General features: G+C 36.4%; 1 protein-coding gene across 1 annotated transcript; it reads right to left on the bottom strand.

Moving 5' to 3' along the window:
* Nucleotides 1–348: 348 nt before the first annotated feature.
* Nucleotides 349–3,967, bottom strand: LOC132278565 (probable serine/threonine-protein kinase At1g01540). The gene is made up of 7 exons (XM_059780384.1): nucleotides 3,060–3,967; nucleotides 2,715–2,819; nucleotides 2,414–2,536; nucleotides 2,149–2,319; nucleotides 1,925–2,054; nucleotides 1,603–1,812; nucleotides 349–852 (listed from the first exon to the last, which is right to left on the bottom strand). Exons 1-7 carry the CDS (start codon nucleotides 3,749–3,751, stop codon nucleotides 649–651), a joined length of 1,635 nt encoding a protein of 544 aa, XP_059636367.1. The 5' UTR covers nucleotides 3,752–3,967; the 3' UTR covers nucleotides 349–648.
* Between the last annotated feature and the right edge of the window lie 9,226 nt (nucleotides 3,968–13,193).

Raw genomic sequence — 13,193 nt, 5'->3', positions numbered from 1 at the left:
ATATGAACTTTAGAACTAAAGCACAAAAGGTATTTTTAGTCATAATCATCGCTAATCAAGGGCATTTATGTCGAAAGATTAAACGCTGGACCCATCTTGCTTTTCCGCCTAAAATGATGATATAATGGGAAAGCAATTTGGCTCACTTTTTCTTGTCATTTCATGGCCGAATCTAATGTGGCCACACTGGGACGGTGGGGATCACCTCACCGGCCAGAACCGTGAGACACTGTGGGTATGGTTCCACCATTGATTCTACGTGGCCTTCCTAATTCAATAAAATGTATTTTTCTAGAGATATATACAACTTTACAAATATACTTGAAAGTAACTAATATACCATACAAGTTCTGCCAAATTATAGTAGCACATTGATTGTGGAATGAATCACTGCAACTCTATACATTCACTTCTGTCCATTGTAGAATAGCCCGTGGATTCAAATGATGACAGAAATCAAAATAAAAAATTAAAAAAAACTAAGTAGAGGCCTATGAGCTTAAAAAAGGTGCTGAGAAAAAATCTAGAGTCACTTATGTAACTTACATATACATGTGGAGTCAATAATATATACACACCAGGCCAGCTCTGGAGGCAAAGACTTGTAGACAAGGACAACGACTCAACTTTTATACGGGTTCCGTAAGGCTAGTGCTCTTCTTCAGATTCTTGCTTCTTCCACAGCGACCTGTGCTCTTCTTCAGATTCTTGCTTCTTCCACAGCAATCTGTTGATTTGGACGCTACTATCATACCCACTACTGTCACCTGATTCAACCACACGCTTGTCCATAGACCTCTCCTTCATACTGTCACGATGTGCACGCATACGTTCTCGTCCAGCTCTACTCTCCTGCAATGAATACAAAAAATAAACAAATAAAGATTACAGCTAAAAAAGCCATAAAAATGCATTAGATAATAGTCTATGACAAATAATACTTGGAGGTACTGAGCTCCAATTTGCAGTTTTGCACAAACACGTTTAAGACAAGTTGTAAAATAGCCCACATACTCGATTGAACCGCACAAAGCTCTAGTTTCGCGTCTACATTTCTACATTGTTTGACTACCCACCACAACCCTCTTTCTCAGGTCTACAGATAGGCACCAGGTGTGACTAACAAGGAACTAAGCACGAGACTGACAGTTAAAAAAACCCACTACACAGTGTTTCGGGATTTTTGTGACGAGTTTCCTTCGTTGTAAAATCCCAGACTTGTTGAATATTTGGAAATCTGCTTGAGTAAGATTTCCGTCTTTAACCAAAACAAACAAATTCAAGAAGAGAACACGTCTTAGAATTTGACCACACATTTTATTACAACTTATCCATGGGGAAAAAAGTGAACTTAAACATCCATAATTAGTATGTGAAACAAATACAAAGAAATTTTAATTCCAGTTTTGATTGTGTAGGAAACATTTAGCTTTCTAGCTAGTGCTCCGAGTCATAATTACATGATCATAGGCAGTTCAACGAAATAATTTTAAAAAACATGATCAAAAAAGGTGTTCCATAAGTGATAATTCTATCTGTAGCATGAAAATTGAAATGGAATGAAGTGTATATATTGTTGGTGTAAGACGAACAGGGACTTACATCTCGGAAGGGAAAATCATCAGCTTCAAGCATGTGAATCACATGGCCCATCTTTGGCCTCTTCTGTGCGTTTGGATCTACACATCGCAGAGCTACTAAAAGGGCACGCTTCAATGCCCTAGAAGAAGGCTTCTCAGGTATTTTGGGATCCAAAACTCCCTCAGCATTCCGATTTGTAACCATAGTTTTGAGCCACTCAACTAGGTTCACCTGACAGTTAAAATCAATTAAAAAAAGGAAAAAAAGAAAAAGAAAAGTTGGATCTATTCTGAAGTGGTCTGATTAAAATGTCATGGAGTGATGTTGGCTATCAAATACAGACCTCCCCTGGAGAACGGCTATAATCCACTGGGTTCCTCCCAGAAATAATCTCCATGAGAAGAATCCCAAAACTATAAACATCACTTCTCTCATTCAACATGCCGGTACTAGCATATTCAGGAGCAACATAGCTACAAAATAGAACCAAAAAGTCACCAATCCATTTAGCTTGGTGAAGTTAATGGATTCCAGTTAAGATAATTTTATAAAAGAGGTACCACTGACCCAAATGTTCCCATTACTCGAGTTGTCACATAACTCATCTCGGACCCCAAGAGCTTCGCTAAGCCAAAGTCAGATACTCTCGGATTCCACTGCTTATCAAGCAAGATGTTGCTGGACTTGATATCACGGTGAACAACCTTGGGCTCAAGCCCCTCATGCAGGTAAGTCAATCTATAAACTTAATTAAGCATTAGTTGTGCAGAACAATAAAGAATACGATAAACAGAAGCTCAATAATTAAATTAATTGGATTCCAAATATATACCCTTTTGCTGTTCCAACTATGATGTTCATTCGAATATCCCATGTAAGAGGGCTGGATGGACCTACATCTCCATGAAGCCACTGTTCTAAGTTCCCATTATCTACATACTCATAAACAAGCATCCTAAAAAAATCAACCAAGCAATTACATCAGTGCATATGCTCAAATTAAAGTTAGTTCTCAAAGATGAAATGATCACAAAAAGCATTATTTGAAGCATTCATAGAAATCTTCTAGTATGTAAAGGTCATTATTCTACCATGAACAAAAAAATGATGCACAAGGTTACTAGTAAAAATACCTATGAGCTCCCTCAACACAGTAACCAAGCAACCTCACCAAATTCTTATGCCGAACGCGTCCGATTGCTTCAACTTCAACTTTAAACTCCTTCTCAGCTTGCCCCCTGAAAGAAAACAACATGAAACACAATAGCAGTGACCCCATCACACCATGTATGCCACACAGAACCTCCTAATTGTCAAATTCAAGTTAATCTAACATTTATCAAGCAATTGCAGTAAAAGTACAACTATTTACCCACATTTCGAAATTGGGTAAGTTCACATGCATAAAAATTGAACCCTGTATAACATTTATGTGTGCCGTTGCATTTGTGTGCAAAACTAAAATTTCAAAAGTTAACCTGTTATTGAGCAAATTCTTGACAGCCACACGAGTATTATCCTCCAAGACGCCATGATATACGATCCCATACCCACCTTCACCAATCACATTCTCATGAGCAAACCCATTAGTCGAGACCTCAAGTTCTCTGAGAGTGTACCAATGTCCCCACCCCAAATGCGACACCTCAGGCACAGCCACCGCCACCTGATCACCGGACCGAGCCTCCCCGCTGCCGTGGGACGACCCCCCTCCGCCGCCACGTTCCGGGTACGAAATCCGGTGGCCCTTCCCGATTTCAATGTGAATTCTCTGGTGCGCAAGTGGGTTTTCATCGTCAACAGGCAGAGCTTGTCGTTCGCCTCTGGCTAATGGGTCGGATTCATGCGATGGGTCAGGAATCGGAGCTTGGTGTGGCTTGGGATTTTCAGGGTCATTTTGGGTCCTAGAAGGGTCGATTCTGATCTCTTGAATTTCTTTGGAAACAATTGGGATTGTGGGTTTGTTAGAGGACAGCTTGAGTTTGGAGGAATTGTTCTTCGTCTTGTTGTTGTTGTTGCGTCTAGAGGTGAACCAGAGAGAAATTAGGAACAGAACAAGAACAATTGCAGCCCCAACACATATACCCAAAACAACCCACAAGCGCAGACCAAAGATTGAGGTCCGTTTCGAGAGCTCATCGTTCAAAAACGCAGGCTTACTATCAGACATTTTCTCTCTCCGCCTTATGTTAGACTCAAATTTTGACAAATTAGTTACAGAGATAAATCGAAAAGAGAAGTCGAGTAAAGAAGAAAGAAACAGTGTGTAATGTGTGTGGTAGTGGAATGATAGATGAGGCAATGGGTACACACTGTGGAGAGAGAGAGTGTGGGATGAGAGAGAGTCCTCGAGTGGCAGCTGTGATGATGGGGACTTCTAGAAGAGGAAGAAAACCCCCTGTTTTGTATTTAACGTCGACATATATAATGTATACGTTGTATTTGTTATACTTTCATATACTAGTATGACTGTATTAATTTGTTTTGCTTCTGTTTAAAATTAAATAAAAAATTGACATTTTTATTTGCATTAAATTTACAAAACTCTCTTATACTTTCGGTTTTTAACAATATATCCCCTTCTACTATTAAAGTAATCAAATCGTTCCCTTCTTAACTTCCCGTTAATTCTCAGTTAAAGCTTACAGGACATGATTATGATTATATGAGGCACATGTTTTGGATCTGAGTTTTGAATGACTAAATATACTAAATAAAATCAATATCTTTTATATTTTATTTAAATAAAGAAAGAGCATTTTAACTAATGGCTCCATAACAATATATTCTTCTACGAAACTTTTTAATAGTAGAGAGAGTGAAAATGTCAAAAAATACAAAATGTGAATTTAACGGTTATTATTTTCTTAATGAATATTTTTGCATCTTGGTTGGTGGTGTAACTGTTGTCTCATTCTTCACTATTATATGATTTCTTTAAACTTTTAAAAGGAGAAATGAAAGAAGGTGGTAGAAGCAATATGGTGAAAGTCTTACAACTAGGTTTATAGTGTATGAGCTTTATGATTTTTTAGGTTTTATGTAGGTTGATGGTCCCCAAACATGGTTGTGGACCTTATGGGTTGCTTTACTTATTATGGTTTTAATTAATTAATAAAGAAGATAAGGTTGTTAACACCTTTTTAGTCAAGAGTATAATAAAGTAAAAAATTATGTGACAACAAAATAAAAAGGAAAAGAAAATATTATGTGAGGGTATAAAATCAAAAACTACGTGGCAACAAACAAGGTTGTGGACCTTGCTTTATTTATGGTTTTAATTGATCAATAAAAGAAGATAAGGATCTTAATCAATCAATGCCTTTTTAGTCGAGGGTATAAAGTCTTAATGCCTTCTAATCGCGAGTACAAAGTCAAAATCTGAGAGGATAAAGTCAAAAACTATGTGACAACAAAATTCAAACAAAAAAAAAAAAAAATTACTATGTGAGGTATAAAATCAAAAACTATGTGACAACAAAATAGGTACAAAAATAATATTGATTATCCAAAAAGACAAAAAAAAATTGTACATCAACATCCAACTTATTTATTGAATGAGATAATTGTCGTGTAAAAATCCACATAAGTACCGGGTATCTAAGGTATTCCTACAGTCCTGCTGTCATAGAAAGAAAAAGGGTATGATTGGTTGTAGGCACCACCTAGGAAGTTACAAGAAGGTAATAGAAAATTTTCCTTGACAAACGAATGAAATTAAATACTAGTTAAGATAGTTTTTAATTGTCTAACATGACTTGAAAATCTATATCTATATTTATATATGTACTACTTTTAAAGTGGTATAGAATTATATATATATATGTACACATTTTATACCATTTTTTATTTTTATTTTTTTCCCATACCCTTTTATTTTGTTCAATAGTTACAACTCTTGATTTGTCCCTCTCTCTATTTATACCTCATTCATTTTTATTCATTTTTTTATTTTTCATATACAATTCTACATAATAATTACAACTCTTGACTTGCCATCCTCTCTATTTTTACTCATTCAATTCAACAGTTACACCTATTGATAACCCTTGAGTTTGTAAAAATTAGAAATACTTGAGTTAGGAATACTAAATAAAACAAGGATAATGTTATCGTTTGGCTCAAATTCTTAGTTCGATCGTGATTCGGAAGAGTCCAACTGGTCCAACATACCTAGAAAATTAAAGTGGAGATTCTATATAAGTTGGACAAGTCCAACTTTCCATGGACCGGTCTAATGTGCTTCATATTTGCGGGAGACAATTCCCTATTTCATTTTAGAAGCCTGAAAACTTGGAGAGTGAGGTTAAAGATATGGCAAGGAAGTTGTGGCTTATTAGGCTAATACTTTATAATCGTAATTGATATGGTAACTCTTTGATATACAAGTTATATAATTCTTATTCAGTAAGGAATTAGGTCTTAAGACTCTATAAATAGAGATTGGCTGAGAGAGAAAAGACAAGGCGACCTTGTGGGCGAGTGTTGTAACGATCCGAACCTAGGGGTCCGAATTGCTAACCAGGTCCTTATCCGAACATGAGGTCATGCAAGGGTACTATGATAATTTCCCATTAAATTAATACTTTACGGCCCGACAAGGGCATAATGGTCATTTAAATATAATTATGATAGTTTAAGACCCAAAAGGGTAAAATGGTCATTTACTAATGTCATGATGAAGTCCAGGGGTACTAAGGTCGTTAACGTGTTTTATTGGGCCATTTAGTAAATAAACGCAACTTTAAATGGGTAATAAAGAACAATTAGAGAAACTAAATCCCAAATATATAAAACGAACCGCTCGACATGTGTACCGTACACGTCGACTAGTTTGGCACAATCGGTCGACGTGTGAGTAACTCACGTTGACCGGTTTAGATCATCCACAGTGAGATTGCTCACTGCCCAAAATTTTTGAGATACCGGTAAATGTGTCAGAAGCTACACCTCGACCAGTTCTCGCTAGTCATATATTTATCCGTTTCTTTTCAACCTTCTTTTTAGCCAAACAATTCCACTCATCTCCAAATTCAAAATCACAAACAGAACCAATATACACTTATATTAAAATACCCAAATAAATATCTTCCTAATATACACATGCCTACATACCCAAATAAAATTAATGCCAATGTTATTACAATGTTAGAATAATGCCTTGTAAAAATTACATTATATGGATGCAATCCCACCGCTACCAATTACACACCCCAAACTAATAAAAATTACATTTGCCACCAGAGAAATTACAATTACAACATAATTGAGCTTAAAACACTACAAATAATGAGAACTATAATGACATCAAATGTCAATTCTTAAATGGCCCACAATGGTGAAGATGAATCATCCACTCTGCCTTTTCCGAGTCCTGAAAAATAGTAATAATGGGGTGAGCACAACAGCTCAGTAGAAAGTGCCTAAAACGCACTCATTAATGACCCCGTGAATCCAAACAAAGAATAGGGCATAGAGAGAGGGATCATACTCGTTTGGGAAAAATTAATTAACATACTCATCCACATACAATCCAAGCGCAACAAGTCCAATACTATGCAATGCCCATGAAATGAGATACCACTACCCATTTCTAAAACCTTTACTCAAAGTATATTCCTTTCCTTTCCAAGAAATCAATTCCCCTCTTTCTTACTCAATGCCAATGCATGAGCACAACATGCCTCATGATGCCATGAAAATTCATACTTTACAACTTCAATTATATAGCATACTTTGAGAAGAAACATATACGACAATTTGTCAATCAATCAAACATTAAACGTGGCCTTTTAAAATAAGAAGATCGTAGCACAACACGCATTGAATACTCATCTTCATAACAATTCGCATAAACATGGCATTAAACATATTTCACCACATATGACATAGATATTATGCATTATAAATCATAACTTTTGCATATTATAACACCAAATATGAGATTAACTCACGAAAACCTAAGGAATCACAATTTAGAAACCCCTACCTCAAGGAAGCTAGCCAAGCCAAACAAGCCCTAAGGCCTCCCAATTGGAAATCCCCAAAGCCCGTGTAAGATTGATGTCAAATGGAAGCTCTCTCCAAGTCAACTTTTTTTTCTTACCTTTCATCAAAATCTCACTCAAAGCCTCTCAAAAATGGATTTCAAGGTTGGAAGGCATATGTATATACATAGATATAGAAAGATAAAGAAAAGAGATGGAGAGAGAGAGAGAGAGAGAGAAGATGCTGAGAATGAGGAGGAAGACAAGGCTTAGTCCTTGTCTTAAAATGAAATGTGGACCTAGCCTTGCCACATGTCAATATTTGGGTGAAATATACTTTATGTCAAGTTACCATATTGTCCTCATTCATCCATCACAACGCCAACATTGTCCCACAAAATATCTCCTCTAATGTATAGATACATTTATATGTATATGTATGTGAAATGACTACAATGCCCCTCACTTAGTATGAGAAAACCGGGAGAAGTTCCCGAACCCAAAAATTGTCTTAACTTTCAAAATTTCTAAAAATAGTCCCGTTGCCTCTAAATGACTTAAAATAACTAAAATACTCTTTTAAAACTCTTGGCTCAAGAAAATGACCAAAACGACCCTCGAGGCCCGCGTGACACGCAAAACGAGGAGCAAAAATAAAATAAAATAAAATAAATAATTCAAAAAATCAAAAAATCCCAGAAATTGGAAAAATGGAAAACGTCACAGGTGTGTCATGGGCGAGGTACAAAAGGCACTCATAGGCTACCACATTAGGCGAGCTACAGGCACACAATTCCGCCCCTGGGTGTGGAAACGGGAAGTACTATATATATAGGATTTGTACACTTTAATTGGTATGAGGCCTTTTAAGGTAAAACCCAAGAGCGAAAAACTATGCAGGCTCGGGTCCAAACCAGACAATATCATACCATAGGTGGAATGGGTCTTTACAAATGGTATCAAAGTCTGATCCAGCCGGAAGTTTGGCCAACGGGGACATTAGCCCCCTAAGGGGGGTGATTGTGGCAACCTTGTGGGCAGGGCAAGAGGCACTAGCAGGCTACTATACTAAGCGAGGTACAAGTACACAATCCCATATCGCTTGGGTATGGAAAGGGGAAGTGTTGTAACAACCCAAATCCGGATGATCCGGGTCCCAACCCGAACTGAGGAAACTAAGTAAAAAAATGGTCATTATGCACCTTACTATATGTTAGGAGTCATAATGATGGCATACCAATCATTTTTAACTGAATCGGATGATGAAAGAATAATGACTTCGACTTCGGGCTAACCCTAGGTCCCTAGGGTTGACAAGGGTAAAATGGTCCTTTCATGTCAAAATTATGGAATGGAACAAATATTATTAGAAAGATGGATCAAAATCATACAAGTTAGACTCAAAAATGACCCTATTCGGATTTGAAACAATAAAGTTATAGGCGTATGAAATTTGGACTAACATAAGTATAGGATCAAACCACTCTGTGAACCTTGTACTCGAGCACAATATTTTGTGCTCGAGCTCGGGGACCTGCAATGAAAATGCTTGAGAGATGCTCTTAGGATCCCACCAAAATCACCCCAATGCTAGAGCACAAACATTTGTGCTCGAGCTCTCGACCTAATGCTCAAGCACAAACCCCTTGTGCTCGAGCATTGGCCACCCTGCAAAAGATAACCCTCGGCCAAGGCCCTGTACTCGAGCTCAAAACTTTGTGCTCTAGCACTGGCCCTAAAGAATGGCCAAATGCTTGTACAAAACTATGGTATAATCCAGCAAGTTACTTGGGTACTTGGATGCATTACCATGGTTCAAAAATTATTCTGAAATATGGTTATACACATGAGTACATTGATGATTGAAATCTATGCATCGATTTTAAAACATCAATCTAACACTTATAGAGTCAAATATGCATCATTGGCATTCAAATTATAACATTGCTTCCTTACACTTCAATATACATTTAAAAGTGGTCCAATTAACTACAAGTTACAATCATAGACCCTTACAGTCGAATTTACATGCTTTACAAGAATTTACATCAACTATGCATTTGATATAAAAATAATAAAAGTAAGCTTCTGTTAACCCTAACTATAGTGTCCCGGATTTTTTTGGATTTTTCATTAATTATTTATTTTATTTTCCATACATTTTTATATTTTACGCAGGGCTAGTACATTTTACTGCATTATTTATTTAATGTGTGCCATTGCAATGTTACATATATATATATGTTTGTGAGGAGTTAGTGGGAGAATATATTTAAGGGACATGTGTGGAATTGATTAATTTGAGAAAGGTTAGTTTAGTAAAAGGGCAGGTCAATGATGGAAGACTATGGGAGGACCACATGTTTTATGTGGCTAAAGTTGGTCTTAGGATTTTTTTTCCCAGCAACCCACATCACCACACCATCACCTCTCCCTCTTACTTCGGCCTACTCTCTCTCCCTCCCCCATTTTCTTTTCTTTTTCTTTCTCCTCCTTCTCTCTAGATTTCCTCCATGTTAGAGGAGGATTCTTGAGAAGCTATAGTTGGGAAAGCAGTAAATATCGACGAGGGCATCATTTTGGCATCGGTCTTGCATCACTTTAGGTGGATTTCAGGTTTGGATCTTAAGCTAAAGGTCTTCATTTGAGGTAGGGAAGTCTAAACTATAATTTTGTGGAAAGCATGCTTATGTGAAAGATGAGTTCTTGTTTGATGAAGTTCTTGAAAATTGCTTTGCTTCACATGAGTTCATGATATATATATATATGTGAAGATGTGTTTAATTTGGGAAAAGCATGCTATTTTGATGATAATTGTAATGTTACCGATTTTTTTTCTATTTTCTATTTTTTCAGAATTTATTTGATTTTTCTGAATTATTTTAATTCTCGCCTCGTTTTGCATGCCACGCGGGTTTCGAGGACCGTTTTAGAAAATTCCTTGAGCCGAGGGTTTTGGAAATTTATTTTTAATCATTTTAAGTCAATTAGAAGTGACGGTATTATTTTTAGAAATTTTTTTAGAAGTCGGGACGATTTCTAGACTCAGGAACTTCACCCGGTTTTACTATTTTAAGAAAGGGGCATAATAGACTTTTTTTGTATATAAGTCTACATCTATATCTATATATTAGAGGTAGATATTTGTGTGATGTGGATGGTATTGTGTATAAAGTGTGTGGGCAAAATGGTAAACTAACCTAAAGTGGCAATCACTCAAACTGTGACACTTGGCACATTATGGACCAAAGCTTCAAAATTTGTAAAGCCATCACTTTTCTCCCCTCCTCATTCTTGCCAGAACACCCCCCTCTCTCTATAGTTTCCTTTTTCCTCTCTCTATATATTTATACATCTATATACACAATTGCCTCCACTTCAAACCTTGATTTGAATGGGTTAGAGTGAGATTTTGGAGGTGACCAAGAAGGGGAAAGTTAGAGAGATTGAAGAGGGCTTCTATCTGGCACCCATATTGCTAGGGTTTGGAGAATTTTGAAATTTGGGGCTTTTCTTCTATTTGAGGTAGAGTTTGTCTAATTGATATTTTCCTTAAATTGGGTAGTTGATAGGATGTTTTTCCCCTTCTTTAGCATGTCAATTTGATGCCAAAATATATAATTTATTTTTAGGGTTCTTAGTTGGTACTTGAGTTGTTGAATTGAAGTGATAATGTGGTTAGATGATTTTCTTGGATATGAATTGCTTATGACATGCTAATATCTTGTCTTGGAAATGGATTATGTGCCTCTTTTATATGGTTATGGTGATGTGCTTGGTTAGTTATACACAAAATAATGATTCCATATTTATAGCATGTTACAATTGTTAATTGATATTGTTGTGACCTTAAAATTGTTTATTGTGTTGTGGAAGCATTTTTATATGCATGGCATCACGGTGGTTATGGGCTTTTGAATTAGGGGAAATTGAGGGGTGGATATAATAGTATGGAGGTGGTATGTGGACATGTGAGTTGTGAGGTTTAATGTGTGGTTGCATTGGGGCATATCATGCATTACAAGTGTAAGTGGATAGTGGTGATGATTACTTGAAAAATGAATATTCAGTCTAATGATCCTTCGCATGATCCCTGACTCTTTTTACTATTCAATGTTTGTAAAGCATGTAATTAGTTACCTTGCTTGAGGAGATGCCACTTAGGCATTCTTTACTGGGCTTCGTGCTCACCACTCTACATTTTTCAGGTCACGGGAATGAGGTGGCGGATAATACCCCCATAAGCTTAGTTGGGTTGGATGGGATTTTGATTCCCCTTTGTAATTGATGTATTTATCTCAATTTTGTTGTAAAATTGTAATGAGTTGCGTTTTGTATCTAAAGCATGGATGGAAATTCATTTTTGATTTCAAGTGTATATGTAAGGCCTTAAGGCCATATTTTGATGTATTGGACTAGTATTCAATTTAATTGAATGTACTGGAATTTAATTATGTTTTACACATTATCAATTGCATAATTTGGGATAGGTTTAGACTTGGAATAAGGTCACCATGGGACCAATGGAGTACCTAAGTGCACGAGTGCTTGATTTTAGGCTTTTCTGGGCTAATTTCAAGGTTATGGTCTTCTAGAACAGTTCAACCTTCATAGAACCGGTTCAAGGGTGTTTTTGGTTCACGTCTGGACATTCTGCCCATGTGGAACTGGTACCAAGATTGAGAACCGGTTCAAGTCCTCCAGTGGACTTTTTGCTCTTCACAGGTTTATCACCTTGGATCACCTGACTTCATTCAATCATAACTTCTTCGTTCCAAACCCAAATAGGGTCATTCTTGGGTCCATTTTCAAGGATTTTTAGTTAACTTTTCGATAAGACTAACCTCATCTTCAAATTATATTCATGTTGAGAGTTATGATTGTTTTAGTGGAACAGTGTTGGAATTCCCCTTGAACCGAGTAAGGGTACTTTTGGGAATTCATAACCGATGACCGTAGAACCTCACTGAGTATCATGGAATAACTAGAATAATTTTTTAAAACCTCATTTTATTAGTTTAAGGATGGATTAACCTCTTATATTGTAAAATGACCATTTTACCCCTAGTGCATCCTCAAGTTTGGTTAAGAACCCGGTTAGCAATTCAGACCCCCAGTTCGGGTCATTACAAAATTGGTATCATAGCTTTAGGTTCAAAAACCTAAGAATGATGGGTAGGATTGACCTAGAAGAGTTAGAATTGGGGTTTGATGGCATTATGTGCTTATGTGGTTATTACTTTTGGTTCAAAAGCATAACTTATTGCTATGTGCTTATCTATTGAGATGTTATTATGTTTAGTGTATGTCTATGTGTTTATTACTTATTGAGTTTACTAATTGTCGAATGTAAAAACATGGCAAATTGTTTAATGTTAAGTGTTTATGTGGAACTACTTATATAATTAAATTTGTTTCATGGTTAATTGTTAATTGTTTACTGTTAATGAAAACATGCTTAATTGACTATGTATTTAATGGTTAAGTGTTTACTATCTATGAAAGCATGAATCATAGGATGTGACAACATTTATTTAAGCACGATAGATATGATCCTGTTTTGGGAAGTAGTTGTATGTTTAGGTTTATGTTATAATCATTCATCCACTAGGGAGTGGATGTTTG

Source organism: Cornus florida, unplaced genomic scaffold, assembly GCF_030987335.1.
Source record: "Cornus florida cultivar Cherokee Brave unplaced genomic scaffold, ASM3098733v1 CherokeeBrave_3.0.0_Hap2_Chr10, whole genome shotgun sequence".
NCBI classification, from domain to species: domain Eukaryota; kingdom Viridiplantae; phylum Streptophyta; class Magnoliopsida; order Cornales; family Cornaceae; genus Cornus; species Cornus florida.
The sequence above is the reverse complement of the archived record's forward strand: the minus strand, read 5'-3'. Positions and strand labels throughout refer to the sequence as shown.

Coding starts and splice junctions, on each gene's coding strand:
- LOC132278565 (XM_059780384.1), bottom strand. CDS start 3,751: ATGTCTGATAGTAAGCCTGCGTTTTTGAACGATGAGCTCTCGAAACGG. Junction 2,320..2,413: donor ATAGTTGGAACAGCAAAAGG/GTATATATTTGG, acceptor TTAAGTTTATAG/ATTGACTTACCTGCATGAGG. Junction 2,055..2,148: donor CGAGTAATGGGAACATTTGG/GTCAGTGGTACC, acceptor TCTATTTTGTAG/CTATGTTGCTCCTGAATATG.